Genomic DNA, 21,016 nt, shown 5'->3' with positions numbered 1-21,016 from the left:
AGGGAGTATTTTGATTATCAGCTTCAATATCTATTATTTTTGTACTTTTATGAGTCATAATTTGTGTGTGAATTTTTCACTGAATTCTTTTTGGTATGCACAAAGAAGGTATAGAATTCATTTCCCATACACCCCTTGGGCCTGGAGTAGAAAATATTTTAAAATTGAGATCAGAAATTATGATCTATCATCTAAATTGGCCAGGCAAACCAGCTACATTTATCTGTAGAGGGTAAAGATGCTAAGATTTTGAAGCCAGCTACATTTTCTTCATAGACGCTCAACCTGACCATTGTAGCAAGAAAATAGCCATGTTAAAGGTATCCATGTCCTCATAAGGAGTTATTTCTAGAAACAAGTGGTAGAATGTAGTTTGCTGATCACTGTAAGTACATTTCTTATTGTCAATAGTCACAGATATGTTTATATTTTCATGATTTCTACCTCTTCACAAAAAGTTGAAATAGTATTATCTTGCTATTTTAAAGTCTATGTATGCCTTGGAGGAAATTCACTGAATTTTCACACCAGAAAGATTCAGATCAGAATCAAAGGCACCTTTACCTTTCTATTTGTCATTCCATATATATCCTATCAGACATCTTATGGCAAGATAAGATATCAGCAAGAGGGACATTACTCCCTGGCAGATCTTCAATGAAAATGTAGAAAGTAAACAAAAGACATAGCTCACCTTCAGACTGGTGTGTAGCAAGAGGAGTCTGGGTTTCCTTGGAGTAGGACACTACTTCCCTTGGCAGGAAATCCACCTGGGTAACCTTTGACACACCCAGCTTATGCAGTCTTCTTCTGTAAGTAACAAAGGGTAAACACTTAGAGAAGAAAGGCATTCATTTTGAACATGCTGTCAGGGACAGAAACAAAGCACTAAATCTAGCAAGCCCAAGCACTTGCAGCTTCTCAGTACAAACAGCAGGGCTACAATAAGGAACTGGCCCAGCCAAGTCAGAACACTTGGATTCTTGGTTTGCTTTGTCCTTGATAGGCTGGGTGATATCAGATAAGCCTCTTATGCCAACCTTCAGCTTTCCTGAGCCATCTCTTCCATTCTGATCATATGTAATTCTTCATAGTTAAAGTGTATTGCACTTGTAACTAAGATTCTAGTTTCTTAGACTAAAAGACCATGGTGGAGGTTAAAGGAAAGTAATTCTGAGATTTGAAGAGAAGTGGATTTCTAAGTAGAGTAGCATGTGCTCGGAAAAACGGGGGTGGGGGGAGGGGGGATAGTACTCCAAGAGGAAGTATATGAATTTTCATTTCTCTGTCAGTGGAAATAATAGTACTTATTAGTATAATTGCTTTGGATGATTTATAGGTCCCACATATATAACATAAATACCAAATATATTTTAATATACATGCACATATAATTTACACAGATGCTAACATCATAATTTCTAGAACATTTCTTTTAATATTCAGATATAGTAATTGTATGATATAGTCTATATTCTTTTGGTGCCAGTCATGGGGCTTGAACTCTGGGCCTGAGTGCTGTCCTCAAAATGTTTGCTTAAGACTAGTGCTCTACCACTTAAGCCACAGTTTCACTTCTGGCTTTGGGCAGTTAGTTGGAGCAAAATGTCTCACAGACTTTCTTGCCTGGGCTGGCTTGAGAACTCAGCCTGCTGAGTATCTAGGATTATAGGTGTGAGCCATGGAACCCCTTGCAATATTCTACAATTAAAGAAAAAGACTTTCCAGACATAGAAACAAGTGAATCTCTGTGAAACAAAAGGAGATAAGGGTGTAATATTTATCCTACATCCCACATTACAGATCTCTGAAAGATCTATACTGCTATTTCTCTAAGAAATATACCCCAATTACTAGGAGATGTCATAGTCTTATTATTTCTTCTTTAAGTTATTATCAGTAGTGATGATATGAGATGTATGTTTTGACTAAGAATTCTTTTTCCTGGGTAATCAAGACAACTAAAGTGAAATCTAAGGAGTACATAAAGCCAACAAATGAAAACAAGGCCAACTAGAGAGAACAAAGAGGTAATATTGTCCAAAAAATTTACTCATTACCTGACTTATATAGCTATAGCCTCTCTGTATATTACCTTTATAATAACAGTGCAAATTAAAATTTGAAAAATCCCTGCAAAACAAGAGAAAGAAAACAAGACAAGCTCAGCTTTAGAAAGCAACGAGCCTGGCTGTCTGTCTGTGTAGGCAGTAGGCCTGACCGTAGTTCTAACTCTAACTTGAGCCTGGGCTACAGGAGCTCAACCTGGAGAACTAAGAACCACAGAGGAGAGAGGAGGCCAGTCTGAGTTCCCCATGCTCTTAAACAGAAGGGACCTGAAACTTTAATGATGATAAAATAAGAAACACGTAAAATATACTAGGAAAAAAATAAGTGAACCAGATAAAAGTCTCAAAAAATTGAAAGAAGAAATCCATGACATTCATGTCCTCCCACCTATCTGTCCACCAACCAAATGCATCATCCTGAACTCCCACACTCCTCCATGGAATATCACCCCAGATCCTTTCTATCACAAGCTCCAGAAATCCACCTGTCGTGTGGCAAATTTGACCAACCTTTACTGACAACTTCTCTTGTGAAATCACTCTCATTGTGAAGACCAGGGAACTCCAGCTCTAGGTATTATTCTCCAGTGACAGCTGCACTGCAGGCAGGGATTCTGGCACACTTGGCTGGTGGGTTTTAGAGCTATCTTGTGAGTAGCCAAGCACAGGCACTGAGCAGCAGGAAGCCAAAACATCCCAGAGAGTCAGGATAGCATGAGGAGCTCAAACAGAAAATGCATTGATATCTCTAGGTCAATGTGAAAACATCTCTAGGTGGAAACTTTGGACCAGTGACATAATCCTCTAAGCATCATGTTTCTGGTCCATCAAATGGGCACTACTAAATTTTTGATGATGAAACTCATACCTGGAAAGCACCAAGTTTAGTGCCAGGCATAATTTGTAGCTTTTAGCTGAAGCAGCTCTACTTTTAGTAAATCTCTCTGGCTGACTATGAAATCAAATCAGAGAAGGGATGTTTATGAATATTTATGGATGCAAAAGCCTTTGAGTTGGAGAATAACTCTGTCAATGAAACACTAAAAATATATCCCTAATCACTGTTTTGATATGGGTACATGTGCAAGTTTAAGCTAATTGGAAGAGTCCATTTCCTTTTGTTTAAATAAAAAATATTGCAAAACTTCCTACTTTTCAAAATTTGGTTTGGACAGATGAGTTTTTCAAACCAAAACAAAGTATTTCTTGTTTTTGGAATGAAAAGTTTCCACTTGTTTTCATTGCCACTGTCACTGTGAGGTCAGGGTCCCAACTCAAGACATCAAACAAAAATAAAGGCTGAGTTGTCATAAATTTGAGGTTTTCATGTAAGAGTGTGAATCTAACTCAAATATTTTATAATTCTGAAGAAACTTCTTCTAATGCTTCCCAAACTTACTGAAATATTACTATTTGTGCATAATCTCTGAATTAATGCTGTTATATGTTGTACTATACACTTCTACTACCCCTAGTAGGTCTGTAGAAGCTGGTCAGAAGATGGCACCCTTTTACCACAAAGTCTTTCCACCTCCTGTCTCCAACCCCAGCTTCCCCAATGCCCCCTAGGATTCTCCTGCACCAGCCTCAGGGTACATGTGAGCCATAGCATGTGAATTTATACAACCTAGTAATATAGGTCTTGCTCAATTTCTTTAAGATATGTCTGCGGTTTTATGAGCTGAGAAATGTGCATAACTAGGATTAGTGGATGGATGAATTATGCAGTAATTTTCTTTGAAAGTATGGCCACTATCAGATTTCTTATTATTCAAGGTCCTGCCAGCCCATCCAATTTTAATGAAAGAAGTTTTTGATCAGAAACATAAGATCAAGGATGCCTAAAGTTTCTTTCCAGTTTAGAGAGATGTGTTTGTGTGTGTGTGTGTGTGTGTGTGTGTGTGTGTGTGTGTGTGTGTAAGGATAGCACAAAGAAGTGCAATTAATTTCACTTTCTAATTACAGAATCTTTTGTTTTTCTACAAAGGTATGTTATAATCATTCACAGTCAAATTCCATTTTCCCTTTCTCTAACTATTGCAACTACTAACTTACTTATTTTCACACCAATACAATGATGCATTTTGTAGTCTGTGACTTCTGTCACAGTTTAATGATTTCTAGGTTCACTGGTGTACTTGTGAACATATCATTTCTGTTTACTGATGATTGGCATTCCATTGGACGGATAAATGTTTTTTAACCCATTCATCTGTTAGTAGAAATTTGAGTTCTTCCATCTCTAGTCATTATGAATCATCTTAATATGAACACTTGTGTATGAAGTTCTGTGTGGATATATGCCTCCAATTTCTATAGGTTTGTATATAAGAATGGATCACATTACAATGTGATATTTGACTTTGAGGAACTCACATTTTTTAAAGTGACTGTACCATCTTACTCTTCCTTTTGCACTGTATAAGTTCTAATACCTCTATTTCCACCACTGCAGTTATTATTACATCTTTTTAAAAAACATGATAGCATCCTAATTAATGTGAAGTGGTACAACACTGTGGTTCATTTACACTTTTCTAAGGACTAATGGTGTCCAAACATTTTTTAGAGGAAGTTACTGAATAACTTCTGTAGCTTATTCAAATACTTTGCCCATTTTAAAATTTGTTTTTTGTTTTTTTATGGCTCAGTGATAAGAATTTTTTATATATTTTTAGTTAAGTGGTAATGGCTTATACTTGTAATCTTACTTACTCAGGAGGTTGAGATCAGCAGGATCATGTATTTAAGCTAGCCCTGGTTAAAACAAATCTTCCAGACTCCATCTCCAATTAACCAGCAAAAAGCCAGACTGGAAGTGTGTCTCTAGTGGTGAAATACCAGCTGTGAGCAAGCAGTCCATGCAAAAGCCTTGAGCATATGCTCCAATACTGTCACCTAAAACTTCATAGATTTTGAATATTAGACCCTTATCAAGCACATAACTTTCAAATACTTTCTCTCATCCTATATGTATATGGACACTTTATTGATGATGCTTTGAAGGATGGAAGTTTTCAATTTTAATGAAATATAACTTCCATAAATTCTATTGCACCTTTGGTATATATCCAAAATGTCAATACCTAGTCTAAATTTCTGAAGATTTATTCCTGTTTTTCCCTGAGAATTTTATAGTTTTAGTTATTACAATTCAGTCTTTGGTCTATTTTGAGTTAGATGTTTGTGCATGGTATGAGGTAGGCACCCAACTTCATTCTTTGCATGTAGACATCCAGTTGTCCCACATTTAATTTTTTTTCTAGTGTTCTATGGTAAGACTCAGCAGAGGAGCACAGAAGGGCAAAAGCGGGCTTATTTTAGAATGGATGATGCTATTGCTGGCCCAACTTTGATACTGGGAATTAGCCTGACAATTAGAAGGATTAAAAAAAATCATCAGACTAGAAAAAAATCTGCCCACTGAATAGCCAGAATTAAAATACATTCTAAATTCTGTAATTTGTAAAATACAAAAGATGCTCAAAACTAGTTGTGAACAGTTTGGGTAGATAGGGTAGTAGAAACCAAAGGTTGGGTCAGAAAACCACATTCAAAATCCAGGAGATATATAAGAATCATGATAATGGTGGATCAGAGAGGAACCCCGGAAGCCAAGAAGATAACACCAGATGTTCTCACATACAGGAGTTCTTGGGCCACATGCCCACATAGATCAAGGCCAAGGCTTAAAAAAAAAGTCTACATGTAAGCCTAAAAATTATACTAATTTTTCTTCTTGCTTATTCATATGTGGGAAGTTAATCCTCAGGATACATTTTAGAAATGTAATTAAAATAGAAAAAAAACTGGAATGAGGTACTTGAGGAGGTATGTGGGATTGGGAAAGATAGGAGAGAGGGATGAAAGGGGTACATTGATCATGATACATTTTACTCATAAACTCACAAATGGAAACTTTTGTTCTCTCTCCCCTTCCCTCTTCTTACTCCTTCTTGCCCTCCTTCCTTCCCCTTCCCTTGACTCTTGTTTTCCTTCTCTTCCTTCTTTTCTTTCTTCTTTCTTTCCTTTGGTGTACTGGGATTGAACTCAGGGCATTACACTTGCTAGGTAAGCAATTTACTACTTACGTCATGGTCTGGTGCTTCTAAAATTTCTCAAGTAAGGTTTCGTGTTTTTGGTTTTTTAAATTTAGAGATGAGCCTCTCAGTGTGAGAATGACAACAGTGCCATTCCCTGGCACCCTATTTTATGTGAGTGGATTAGTGCCCTCAACAACAGGCAAAGAAACTGCTTTGGTTAGCATCATTTCAAAGCAACCACACACCAGGTTTGAGCAAAGCAAGTCTTTGCAAAACAAAGAGAATGAAGAGATAAACATACACATCATAAGCAAATACGAAAGAAAGTGAGCAATAAGAAGAACCAACAGGAGCAAGTCTCATAGCAAGTGGACTGGAAAGAGTAATGAGGAAATTAATAAGTGTTTAAAAAAGAAAAATAGGTTTCATTAAGAACAAAACATCTGGTATGAACCAGTTAAGTGGAAAGAAATGGGAACTGTGTTCTGGCAGGTGATCTTGCATCTACAAAAATCTGGGAAATAACTTTACATTTTAGGCATGAAATTTGAGTTTGCAGAATAGAAGTTTTGAGTTGAGATGAATTTACAAAGGCATATTGAGGCTAGATATTAGAAACCTTTAAGTTATTAGACTAAAGAACTTAGGATTTGTGAGGCATGTTTGCAAACACTTGGAATCTCACCTACTTTGATAGGTAGACATTGCAGTTTGAGGCCAGCAGGGGCAAAACGTTAGCATGACTTCATCTCAACAAAACCTTATTGCTGTAATCTGAGGTAAATAAAAAAACACAGATAGGAAGACAGAAGTCTGAGACAAGACCTGGCAAAATATGTGGCCTTATTTTAAACAAACATCAAAACAGTTGCAAAGCAACTTTTAAAATATATTAGAGGAGCAACTGTAAAAGGTTGAAGTCCTTCTCTTTCACAGGCCAGAAGACAGATATAAAGTGTGGGAAGGGATTGTACCTATAGAAATGAGTGTGGAAAACAAGGAAGAGAGAAAAAATCTACAAGGAAGGGGAGATGGGATGGTAAGCTCAGGAAGCAAACAGTCCAATGGAGCAGCCAGAAAATAAATGATGGCTGTGCTTGTGGTCAGTTGTGAAAAAGCATGCAAACGTGGGGCTGAGTAACAAGAAACCACAGGGCATGGAAAGGAAATGCTGCATTTTGGAGACTAGAAAATACTGAAGAGTAAATTTTATCAGTTCATGCCATACAGAGGGGAAAGGAAAGGAATGAATCAGAGACTACGTTAAAGCTTTTTGCCTTGGAAGAGGAAACATGAATGGTGAACCTGGGAGAGACAGTGACATCTAGAGAAAGATCTATTGGGGGCTGAAAAAATTCTTCACAGATTTGTACAACTGAGAATGGGATGGGCCAGGAAGGTGCACACCAAAGAAGAGCCAGGAGTGTGGTCCCCCTGTGACACACCAGCTTTGTCCTCTATGGGCAGAGTGCTGGCGTTTTCCTTGGCCTTTCCTCATTAACTCAAGGAAGATGAGGCTCTATTTGTATTTTTCAAATTATTTATGTCACATCCATAACATTTCATTCTTACAGTGCAGATATATTAGCTTGGCAGTTACCACATTTTTTTTTCTTCACAGAAACAAGTGTCAACTCTGGGTCAGTAAAGCATAGCCAAAGGGCTCGCCTGGAATTTCAGAACACACATAAATCTTGCAAAATTTCTGTGATAGAAGAAGAGTGAATATTGGCCTGCTGTTTGGCAACACTGGTGGAGGGTCTGCTCTTGAGTGCCCACATTAAAGAAGAGAAGTTTAGAACAATAAAGACAGATGAACCATAATTAAGTTTTCTCCAGTATTACATACAAATGACATTATGATACAATATATTCTTTTCAGAATAAGCTTTTGTTTCCTGGCTATTTTTAAACATGTTCCCATACAATTTGTAAGATATAGCTATGTAATTATAGAATTTTCCAAGTCACTGAGTGCCACGGTAACAGCGCATGTCTTACTAACTGGTCTTCATTTTTCTGAAGAGGAATGAAACAAGAACATTGCCTTTGTAAAAATGTATCTGTAAGTGTGGAATAGAAAATATCTTCATAAGATTATGCAAGATTCTTTAAGAGCTCTGAATAAAGGCTGGAAAGTGGAAGCATCTTGAAGAAAGTGTGGGACAAAGAAATGATTATTTTCAGAGATAAGCAAAGTGCTTCCTTCCTCTCTTATGATGAAATTCTGATTGAATCAGTTCAAATCAAATGATTAATGCTTTACATGAGTCAAAATTCATCTGTAGTTATGGACTCTGAAGTATATTGCACTATTACATTTTGATTGACATGAACACATGTTACAAGATGCTGGCCCATGTTTCAATTTTTGTTAAAAGTGTGATTGAATTTTTGAAGAGACAGACATTGTCAGCTTTCCTCAAAGCACAACCCACATGATTCTCAATAAAAAATAAAGCAAGCATTGTTACATGGGAAACGATGGAAGATATTTTAAACTAGGGATCTTAATAAAGCATATAAAGATATTTTACAGGACTTGGGATTTGGTTATGTGATTACCTGGAATACATGAGACCCTGGGTTTGATCCCAACCACCATTAGTAGGAAAAGAAGGAGGGTAGAGGAGGGAAGGGGTGAGGAGGGGAATGGAGGGAAGGGGAGGGAAATCCTCAAATATCAATGACACATTTATTTACTTCCCAATCTATATAAATTCTTTCTCTGGGTTTTTCTTTGCTTTGCTTTCCCCCTCCCCTCTTCCTCTCTTCCACCCTCCTTCTCTCCTCCCTCTTTTTTCTTTTGCACGGTTTTGCTAGAGAGCCAGGCTCACTTTGAACTTTTGATAATCTAAATTGGCATCAAATTCTCAATCTTCCTACTTTAGCCTCCTAAGTGCTGGAATTACAGGTTTATACGATAATACTCAGCTGCCTTGTGCTATTTTAACTTTCTCTTTTTATTTTATTTTAATTTTTATTATCGGGGTAACGTATAGAGGGGTTACAGTTACATTTCTCAGGTAGTAGGCACATTAATTCTCACACATTGATACCCCTTCTCATGTTTTGTCCCCATTTCCCTCCCTCCACCCCCAATCATCTTGCTCCTCCCCTTCACTTTCCTATTACAAATAAACAAATAAATGTATATACAATATACCAGGTAACAAAATCAGATACAGTAACAAGATGAGACTAACCAAAGGGCAACAGAAGAAAAGAGAAATAACACAGAACATTGAGAAAAACAATCACACAAAATAAAACTCTTGCTTCCATATCCTAGAGATCCTTTCATTTAGTCTCATCCTATATGACCTTATGTACCTAGGTTTTAACCTATTGTAATCCTCTGCTACAAGAGTCCAAGTTTTGTACTAATTATTACAAATGAGGGAAAACATTGAGCCTATGTTCCTTTGTGTCTGGCTTACTTCACTTCATATGATTTTTTTCCAAGTCTTTCCATGTCCTTACAGATGGGGTGATGCCATTCTTTCTGATGGGAGCATAGAATTCCATTATGTATAAGTACCACATCTTCTTGATCCATTACTGAGGGGCATATGGGTTGGTTCCATATATTTTTTAGCTTTATCTTTTATCTTATATTATTTCAACTTTCTATCATTTTCAGTCACAACAGCTTGTGGAAGCAAAACATTTTTAGTACATATGCAGGTCTTTGGTTAAAAACCATTTATTTATAATTTTTGAAACTATTTTTAATCATATATCTCTATAATATATTGTTTCTAGTATTTGCTGTTATTTCTTTGTTGATCACATAGTTAACATACAAATTCAGAATCAAGTGACAAACCATTAGTACATTGGTCCAAGATAGAGCAGTGGAGATGAGATTTATCATGGAGATGAAAAAAAAAAACAAAAGAAAAAAAGGTGATAGAGTAAAAGGACAGTTTATAAGATACAAGAGCTTCTGGGCACCAGTGACTCATAGCTGTAACCTAGCTACTCAGAAAGCTGAGACATGAGGATTGTGGAGCAAAGCCAGCCCAAGCAGAAAAGTCCCTGTGAGATTCTTCTCTCCAATAACCACTCAAAAACCCAAAGTGAAGCTGTGGCTAAAAGTGGTAGAACACTAGCCCAGAGCTAGAGAGCTCAACAATACCAATCATGTCTTGAGTTCAAGCCACATGATGGACCAAAACAAACCTCCCCCCCAAAAAACAGTAAAAGAAAAGAAAAGAAACCCAAAGATAGTAGGGCTTAGGCAGTGAATGAACAAAACATAAGAGTGGGTAGTATCAGGCAAGATGCTTTGGCAATTGCCCCAGTTTATGCACTGACAGAATTTCCAGGCCATATGCCGGAAAGAAACCAGGTGAGATCCAGCCATGCTTATGTGAAGGAGAAAGAGTCCAGGGATGCAAGTCACAGGACTAACAAGAAGAGGAAAGCTACATATGGGCTTCCCTTGAGGATCCAGTGGAGTTCTTGACAAAGGCATCTATGTGGGCAAGCTAGGAAAGATTCTGCCTGCAGGGCTTGTAGAAACAATGCTTAACATTGCTACAGGAGTGAGAGGATTGTCTATACCATTCAGCTGGGAAAGTCTCACAGTTCATAGGCAGTTGTTCAGAACATGCAACTTGTGTGTAAGGAAGAGGAATTAATTAGCCTTGGACCAGATACTGTTAAAGAACTAGTTTGAAACAAAAATCTGTTTATAAGAATTATCAAGATTATTCTTTTTTTGCCAGTCTTGAGCTCAGGGCCTGAGCACTGTCCTTGGACTTTCTCAAGGTTAGAGCTCTACCACTTGAGCCTCAGCACCACTTCCAGCTTTTTTCTATGCATGTGTTACCAAGGAATTGAACCTGGGTCTTTGTGCATGCTAGGCAAGCACTCTAGGGAAGGGGGGAAAACAAGATGAGGGGTGGGGGGTGGGGGGAAGAGAAATGGGGTCCAAGACATGTGAAAGGGTATCAATGTAACCCTTCTATTAATTACAATAAAAATATATGAAAAAAAAGAATTATCAAGATTAGCCGGATCCAGTAGCTCACACCTGCAACCCTAGCTACTCAGGAGGCTGAGATCTGAGGATCAAGGTTCAAAGCCAGCCTGGGCACAAAAGGACCTGAGACTCTTATCTCCAATTAACCTTTGAAAATGGGAAATGTGGCTTGGCTCAAGGGTAGGGTGGTAGCCTTAAGCTGAAGAGCTCAGGGACAGTGCCCAGGCCCAGGGTTAGGGAGGTAGTCTTGAGCTGAAGAGCTCAGGGACAGCATGCAGACCTAGTTCAAGCCCTATGACCGCCCCCCTACCCCACATACAAAGAATTATCAAAATTATGCATATGTATGCATAACTCAATATATATTAAGTTCTGGAGACTAGATGTATTTTAAATTATTTTTTACTATCTTTAAGTAGTTGTACAAAGGACTTACCATTCACAAATGAGTTATAAGGACACTGCATCTTGAGCAATATGACCTCTTTTAAAAAGTCTTCTGTAACTCTACAATGTTTCATCCCACAGCACAGTAGCATAGCTGATTGCTTATCTTTTAATATAAAAATTGTTGAAAAGCTTAATAATAGGTTAGCATTCTATTTTTTTTACTGTTTTTCCTCAAAATAAAAAAAGTGTTAAGAGTAAGTCTCAAAAAGATAAAACTATTCTCAAGGTGAATTGACTTTTTCAGAAGAGATCTCAGAAGATGTAAAAAGATTCATGTATATTCAATATCTAGCAAAGTAATCTTCACTGTCTACTGTCAATAAGAAAATCACCAAACACATGTGAGAAGATCAACAATATGGCAAACTGCTCAGAATGTAGCAAATAAACACATGAGTCAATTCTCTTTGAGCACAATCCAGAAGCAAGTTGAGAGACTCTTTGTACTCCTGACAACTGAGAACACTCCCACTTTAAAATCAGTAGACAAGCTGAAAATCCTGTCTGTGGGACTGCATCATGCAATCAGAAGGCCGCCTTCATTTCTTACTGCTTCTCGCTGGTTCAAACCCCACACACCCAGGGCCCTAAGTTCTGTAGCAGTCAGAAAGACTGATGCCTAGCATGCCATCTCTGGGAGATGGTGAGAATCCAGAATGTATGGGTTTACTGTAACTGTAGAGGAAAAATAAGAGCTTTAAACAGGTGTCAATCACTTCCTGCTTCTCATCTTCTGTCTCAGCACACAGTCATCAGACATTAAAGACTAGTTTGCAACTTTGCCAAGAAAAGTTCAGATTGCACAGCGAAAACTCCGACACTTCTAGCTGCTATCTAAAGGTTTGGCTTTTGACTAATCTGCACTTGGATGAAGTTACTAGTCCCCAGAAAGTGAAGTAACACCTGAAATTTTTGTTCCGCACACCAACTGTGCTCTAGGAATTGAAGACAATGTACCATCTTCTCCCAAAAAATATGTTGTATTATACTGTGCAACAAGTGTCAATTTTCAGATATATGTGAAAGTCTGGCTACAAATGTAACTATTCTAGGAGCTGATGGACTTAATATTTACTAGTTAGCCTGAGGTCTACAGAGAATGAAGCAATGGTCCAGTCCCATATGGCTTTTCCCATTTTTCCTCCAGCCATACAAGCTGTATCCTCAAATTCTACTACACACTTTATTCCTTGGAAAATATTATACAACTCATCTAGAATCTCAACTTTTACCCAAATATTTGATGGCCAACTTGCCAGTGGAGAAGAAAGAGAAGGCAAATAGTATTTCTGGGAGCTTAAATTAGTGTAAGGATACTTTCTGAGGTCCTCTCCTCTCCAAAACCTTCCTCAGCAATAAGAACAAGTCTCTATATTCTCCTAGAAGTAATGAAACTACCCATCCCAGCCCCTTTCTTGAGTCACTGAAGTGCTAGTGGATGATCAACTCTAATTCCCAGATTCTTCCTGAAAGAAAAGGCATTAGATCATGCCTCTAGTATTCCAGTATTTCTAGCTACTATCTTGAGACTTGGGAAGCTTACTGTACTCTAGTCTCCTATGAGCTAAAAAAGTACAAAGTAAAAAGCTAATCTTCTGGATGGGCATAGAGGCTTAAGAAACATTCAGAGTCTCTGGTTGAAGTGAATAAGGAGAATCAAGTTCTGATGACGATCAGGATATGAAGTTAAGGAAAATAAACAAAAAGGAAATGCATTCCAAACAAAAGAGGAAACATACAGAAAAAAAACCCAACCCTGAAGAAGCAGAGATATCTGAGATGGAGAAACTAAGATGATAGGCAAAAGTATTCACCAAAATTAGGAGAGCAATGCATAAGCAAAGTGAGAATCTCAATGAAGAGTTAAGAAGCAAACATGGGGTGGGGAGAGGATCAAACATTTATTAAGAAAATTATGGCTCAAAAGTTCCAATATGTGGAAAAGGAAATAGACATTAGATCAAGAAGTTATCCAAATCAAGCACAAATAAACCTATGCCAATATACCTGTTAGTCAATTTTGTCAGTAGTTAAAAAACAGAAAATTTAAAGTTTTAAAGCCAACAAGAGAAAAATGGCTTGGTGTCTATAAGAGAATGCTCCCCCCACACACAAATTTTTTGGGTCAGAAACAATGCACATCACAAGATAGTTCTCAAAGTAAGTGGGAAGGAGGAGAAAAAGAAAATTTCTGTTGTGCAATTAGTCTTTTCCTGGCAAACTGGTTGTCAAAAATTAGGAAGAAATAGGAAAACTAAAACAAAACTGCTTTACTACCAAAGATGAAGCTATATTAGAGAATGTAAAAGAATGCTAAATGTCAATACAAAAGCAAAAGAAAGTAAGTTTGTTAGTAAAGGAAAGTATATAGGCAAAAGTAGAATACAATTTTACTACAATAGAAGTAGATAACTTTTATTTACTTGTGTGTGTGGGGGGGGGACCCTTCTGGGACTTGAACTCATGGCTTGGGTACCTCTGAGCTTTTTTATTCAAGGCTAGTGCTCTACTACTTGAACTATAGCTCTACTTTCAGCTTTTTGCTGGATGATAAAGATACAATGTAAGCATTTCACAGACTTTCCTGCCTGGGTAAACTTTGAACAGTAATCCTCAAATCTCAGTCTCCTGAGTAGCTAGGATTACAGATGTGCACCGCTGGTGCCTGGCTATAATTTTTTAATTCTTGTGTGATTGTTGGATTGTTGTTCTTAATGTACTATGTTATTTCTCTTCTCCTTTGTTGCCCTTTTATGAATCTCATGGTGTTACTGTATCTGACTTTGTTACCTGGTATATTGTATATATGTTTGTTTCTTTATTTGAAATAGGAAAAGGAAGAGGGAAAAGAAGATTAGGAGGGGAGAGGGGGGAAATGGGGACAAAAACATGAGAAGGGGTATGGATGTGTGAGATGTAAGGCACCTACTACTTGGTGAATGAAACTGTAACCCCTCTTTATATTACCCTGACAATAAAAAATAAAATAAATAAAATCCAAACTAAAATGACTAAAGGGGTAAAATAGTTATAACTATGTTAACAGAGCCATAGAATAAACAGATATAAACTTTGATACCAATTGTGTACAGTGTAGAAGATAAGGAATAAAATGTGAAGGTTTAGTATGTGAGAAAAATTGGTATTAGCTTAAAGCAGACGGTTTCAACATATTTTACACAAGCCCTACATTTGTCATAGAAAATACTTACGGAAGTTAAACAAAAGAAAAAAAGACAAGGGAAAAGCTCATAAATATAAACAACAAAACTCAAAGGAAGGCAGTGGAGAGCAAAACAAACAAGGCAAACAGCTTAACAGTTAGCAAACTGAATAGTTTTCCATCAATAATTCATTATGTAATGAGTTAAAAGTATGGAGTGGTTAGACCAGGCATTTGGCATAGTGATAGAGTGCTTGTGTAGCATGCACAAAGACCCAGGTTCAATTCCTCAGTACCACATACATAGAAAAGCCGGAAGTGGTACAGTGGCTAAAGTGGTAGAGCATTAGCCTTGAGGAAAAACAAGGACAGTGCTCAGGCCTTGAGTTAAAGACCCAGGACTGGCAAAAAAAATTATAGAGTGGCTAAATTAATAAAATGTAAGTTCCAAATATATGATGTCTACAAGAAACTCATTCTAAATATAAAGACACATGTAAGCTAAAAGCAATGGATAAAGATATTCACGCACTAGCAACTAAAAGTAAGAATGGCTTAGCCTCTATCAGACAAATTTTTTAAAAGCAAAATGACACATGAGACAAAGGTACTATAAATGATAAAAGAATCATTGTGAGGGGAGAATTTAATAATTGTATACACATACACACTCAACACTAGAGGGTCTAAGTACATAATGTAAATATTAACAGATGTAAATGGAGAAAACAGCAGCTATTCAATAATAGTAGGAGAGTTTACTATTCATTTTCAGTAATTGATACAACAGTCAAATACAAAATTGTGGAAGAAAAATGAACATTAGACATTTTTTAAAAATCTATAGGTCAATTGTGATCTAAGAAACATATATAGGATTGCTTATAAGCAGATACCAGAAAAGGAAATGCAAATTAAATAAAACAAACTGAAGAAAAGAATGAACAGAGACAAAATTAAAAAATCAACAGAATGGAATATAGAAAATAGAGAAAAATCAATGAAAGTTTTTTTAAGAATGAATAAAATTTATAAGCCCATAGCCATTAAGTATTAAGAGAAAAATACAAAATTGACTAATACCAGAATGAAAGGTGATTAAATCTATGGATTTTAAAATATAAATGGGTACCAAGACATGTGAAAGGGTATCAATGTACGTGAATTAATGCACCTTCTATCTGGCAAATATCATGTAACCCTTTTACTAATTACAATAAAAAATGCAAAAAAAATAAATAAAATATGAATTTTCCAAAAAAGATAAAATGGGCACATTCCTAAAAGACACAGGATACTAAAGCATACACTGTAAAATGCACATTCAATAGTACCTTTACTACTAGTTATAGTATTATGCTTTTCAGACTTTCCATGATAAAGTTATAAATGCAAATGTTTTCATGGGCAAATAGTTTTGAAACAAATATTCAGGGCACCGTTGGAATTGAACATGTGTCACTAAAAGGATAACCTGTACACAAACAAAGAATCTGTAGAATTAAACAGTAATTTGTTGACATAACAATGGTTTGCTTTCTTAATGACACTGGTGAGAAAATGAAAAAGACAAGATATAGGTTGGGAAAAATAATTAAAAAATTGCAGCAGATGAAGGATTATTTCTTGAATACATAAAGAACTCACAAAATTCAAGAATGAGAAAAAAACAATGTAATAAAATCAATATACAAATTTTATGGTTTGAATATGCACTGTCTCCATAGACTCACTTGTTGCTGAGGATTTGATGCCCAATGCAATCCAATCCTCGGAGGTGGGGATTTGGGGAAAATTTTGGATCATGCAAACTCTAAACTAACCAGTTGACTAATCTATAGACAGATTCATAATTCAATAGCATTATGGGAAGGGAGTAGAAGCTAGGAAGTACAGCCCAGCTGGAATAAGTAGATTACTGGTGGTATGTACCAATAAGGGCATATCTTATTTGTTGCCTCTCTCCTTTTCATTCTCTCTCTACTTTCTGATTGCCATGAGGTAAGCAGTTTTCCTCTGCCATGATCTTCCATTATAATACTTGTATCCCACTACTTTGCTCCTAAAAGCAAGGTAGCTAGCTGCCCAAGGACTGAAACTTTTGAAACCATCAGCTCAAGGAAGTCTTTTGTTCCTTTAATACTAACTTTCTCAGGGAGCATGTTACAGCCACAGAAATACAATACAATAAATATAAAAAAATTGTGCAATTAATCAGAAAAGGTACTCAGACTGAAAACAAGCATGAATGTCTTCTTGAGCATTGTCATTAGAGAAATGCAAACTGAAACCACAATGATACAATAATTTATCACTATATTCCTTCAATAATGCATTGGTGACTACTTTAAAATGCTTATTTTAGAATATATACTGCCTAAGTGTCAGGAACAATAAATTTCCCCATGGAAACATTATCTTTAAAACATATCACCCAACATCAAATACTTGAGGTATTAAACAAATTCACTGTTCATTCATGGGAATCTCACTATTCAAAACTTAATTTAAATTAAAAGTTCATTAATTCTCCATATTGTGAAAGAAGAAAGGAAATGAACAAGACACAACATTTTAATGCCAATCTTGGGGATAGAATTAAAGTAATTTGTTAGTAAAGGGAAGAATGGTTAAAAAACATATCTGTCCTGACAGACCCCACTTGTAAAGAAAATTGTGGCTTGGGCTTTGTGGTTTTGTTTTGGGGTAGTGTTATTTTGTAATAACAAGAACCAACATGGGAGATTAAAAGCCATCTTTTTGTGGTGTTTGCCACAAAGAGAGACTTTCTTCAGTGATTTATAAAGAAAACTAACAAAATAAACTAAACTTATCAAACTACAAGTTCAACAAAAGGAGAAGAAAAACAAGGGCAGCAGCAGCCCCAGCATTTCAACACAACTGTAACAACAAAATCATAAAAGGAGTAACAAAAGAGCAGACATATACCCAAGTTCTGAGTCTGACTGCAGCTGGAGCACTGAGGGGTCTGTGTCCCACTGCAGGGTCCTAATCGTGCAGCACAAAGGAAAAAAAACACAGAGAATTAACAAAAGGGGAGGGCAACACACCCAAATCAAACCATGTCACTCATCAAGGCAACAATGCATACGATACATAATACACACAGATAACATGTTCCTACTTCTTCCTCTCCATTCCCAGTGCTTACTGAATGGCTCATCCTGTCCTCTGAACATCGGGGAGATGTTGGAAAATATGTTTGTTTCCATGGAAGAAAGCATGGAGCCAAATATTCAAACTATACACACACACACACACACACACACACACACACACACACACACACACACACACACACCACTGACTCTGTGTTTGGGTTTGTGCTGAAGACTGACTGGCTTGATCATGTAAACTGCTGCATGCAGCCCTGACACCTTGGAGCCCATCCACCTGTAGGTGTTCCCAGCATCTTCCATGCACAGAGAACTAAATGCAAATGAGCCAGGGCAGAAGTATCTGGGAAATCCAGCTAGATGAATGGAACAAGCTCATAGGGTCTGGCTAAGAGTTGACTTCCTTGAGTCACTGACTGAAAATATAACATTAGCTTTGAGACTCATGGGTAGTTTCATGTTATTTATCTATATGGATTACTATATCAAATTATATCAATAATTACCAAGGCAACTGGTCTGGTGAGTGTTTGCTCTGTGTCAGCCAACCAAGTATATCTTTTGGAAGTCAGATTATATCTTCTGATAAGATCAGAGACGCTATTTGACCTGGTTCTTGAAGAATGAGCTAGGATTTGGACATACATGTACTCCCATCAGTACCTGGTTTATTGGACTTATGCAGTGGAGTTAGACTACTCTATTGTGTAAGACACTGTTGTACTACTTTAGATTCTGATTCAATCATTTATTGCAAGAATAATCACTTCCAGACAAATCCACCATACAAGTCTGATAGTTCTGTCTACTTGAAGATCAATCTTGGGAAGTCAGATAGCCCCAGCCTTTGAGACTAGGACTAGGAAAGTTGAGTGTTTGAGTATCATAGAATCCTCCACCTCTTTCCCCATGTCCTCATCCTTTACTAAGTTTACAATACTTTCTCACTGTGACCCACATTTCACTCCTAGATGATCAATCCAGCCCTTTCTCACTGACATATTCCTAGATCTTTTAACTAGTTATATTTGTATATAGTATTCTTGGATGGAAAGCCATCAGACTTTGCTTATTTTTATGGGTTGCATTCATTTACTTTCTTTGACAAATTTAAGCTAATTTCAGAAGTTAAATTTTCTGAGAGTCAAAGAGAAATTCTAAAATATTTCTTTCATAGGGAATTTATCTGTTGCCCAATGATTCTTTGTCTATTGTAGATCAAGGGGGGAATGGTTGTTAATATTTGATGGGCCTACATTTGGATGGACAGTTATGGACATATCAATCCAGGTCACATTTATCAACATTGTTTCAAGATCCTGGGTATAGTAGCTTCCCACCCAATGGGAAACATTCTAGATAATGTAGCCTTTGGCATCTAAACAAAAAAAGTGTAAAATGTAACAGTTTAAAATTCTACAGTCAATTTGTTTTATGTGTGTGCCTGTGGAAGTTTTACTGTTTATTGTACAAAAGAAGAGACAAAGCATCAAAGCTCTTCAACCTAACAGTGACCTGGTAAGAGCCTACTATAAATTCATACTTTAAAACCTTTTACCAATTCAACTGCTTGTAAATTCTCCCTTTATTAGTTTAATTTTGTTTGTTCAGTTTCAGGTTATAAGTGGAAGGTTAAAAATTACAAAGCAAAATAAAATTAATAATCTCTGTCCATCAGCTGAAAATACAATTGTGGTATAAAAGGCATGCCTGAGTTGTATATATTTTGCTTTCTACTTATTCCTGCTTCTCCCCTTACTAGTAACATTTTTGGTAATTTCCATTCTTCTGTCTGTTAGAAGAGTAGAAAGCCTTAAAATTTTACCATAAGAAAGTGTCTTACCTTTTTCAGGTTTCAATTAGTAAGGAAGATCTCTAATAGATATATGAAATAGTTAATAGTTAACTTGTAATACTAAAACACATGACTGTGGCACATTCATATGCTGATAGTAGAATTTAAATTCGTATATTTTGGAATATAAGTAATGTATCAAAGTGTAGTAAGAATCACAATTATTTCTAAATTTGGTTTACTACCAGGAATTTAAGCTATAGAAAATATAAATGTGCAATGTTTGTTAAGTAATGCACCTTCTATCTGGCAAATATAATGTAACCCTTCTATTAATTACAATAAAATATATTAAAGGGAAAAAAGAAAAGTTTATCAGCAATCATAATAAAACTGATATAATTATGGTGATGATAATCATGAATTTCATATGATTAAATACTACTTTCAATTCCTATTCCTTGTCTTGAACCCTAGGGTTCTATTCACTTGGCTCCTCCATTGGGACATTTTTTTATTAGATTTCTTGTCACTGAAAATCCTGTTGATTTTTCTTATCCCATTGGAATTTTCCTCCCACCATAATTTTGGCAACAACATTATTGTTTCATCCCCCAAAGACAGGTATTCTACCACCCGGATTGTGTCTTAATGCTTTCCTCTGTGTTCTACTGTTAGGTTATTATACAGAAGTCTGCATACCTTCTGCAAAAAGTAACCCCATAATTTCTCTGAATTATCTCTCTTTACTACTGCTCTTCATGTTTGTTTGCATTAGGATTTGGACTCAGGACCTCAGACTTATTAGGTTGGTACCTGCCCATTTGAGACACAACTCCAGCTTTGTGGGGGGTTTTGCTGGTTATTTTGGAGATGTGTTTAATGAACTTTCTGCCCCCACCCCAATTCTAAACCATGATTCTCTGGACCTCAATTTCCTCTTGTTCTACACACTTTCACAGTCAAGCAAATGATTGTCAGACAAGGTAAACAGTTTGTGCCAATGTGACGTTAGTGCCAAAGTCTTTCTAACACTAGTTGTTTTAAATGCCATTTCCAAATGTAAGACACTGAATAATAAGAAAACTTTTAAATACATCATATCAGTCCATCTGTCATAGCTATTAAAATGATGTCAAACAAATAAAAATGTTCCTTAATTAATTGTTACTCCTAGATTCCATACTTAAGACCAGAAAAGATGTTGATAAAGATTTATTTCTTTTCTTTCTTTTGTCAGTACTGGGGTTTGAACTTAGCATCTCCCATTTACTCAGCTCGTCTGAAGCTGTGCCACCAAATATCTGCGGATTATTTTCAAGATAGAATTGTATAGACTTTCCTGACAAGGCTGACTTTGAACCACCAC

At 36.5% G+C, this 21,016-nt stretch overlaps 1 protein-coding gene across 1 annotated transcript in view; it reads right to left on the bottom strand.

The window, feature by feature from the left end:
- Dync1i1 (dynein cytoplasmic 1 intermediate chain 1) overlaps positions 1 to 21,016 on the bottom strand; it is a 266,609-nt gene that overhangs the window by 209,315 nt on the left and 36,278 nt on the right. Inside the window, exons 5-6 of the mRNA XM_090333142.1 lie at positions 17,665 to 17,724; positions 695 to 810 (exon numbers count right to left, since the gene is read on the bottom strand). Coding sequence (XP_090189268.1) covers positions 695 to 810; positions 17,665 to 17,724 — 176 coding nt within the window. The remainder of the gene's footprint in view (positions 1 to 694; positions 811 to 17,664; positions 17,725 to 21,016) is intronic.

The sequence above is a fragment of the Megascapheus bottae genome, chromosome 5 (genome assembly GCF_031878675.1).
Source record: "Megascapheus bottae isolate mThoBot1 chromosome 5, mThoBot2.hap1, whole genome shotgun sequence".
Lineage (NCBI taxonomy): Eukaryota > Metazoa > Chordata > Mammalia > Rodentia > Geomyidae > Megascapheus > Megascapheus bottae.
Note: the sequence above shows the minus strand (reverse complement) of the source record. Positions and strands in the feature narration are given on the sequence as shown.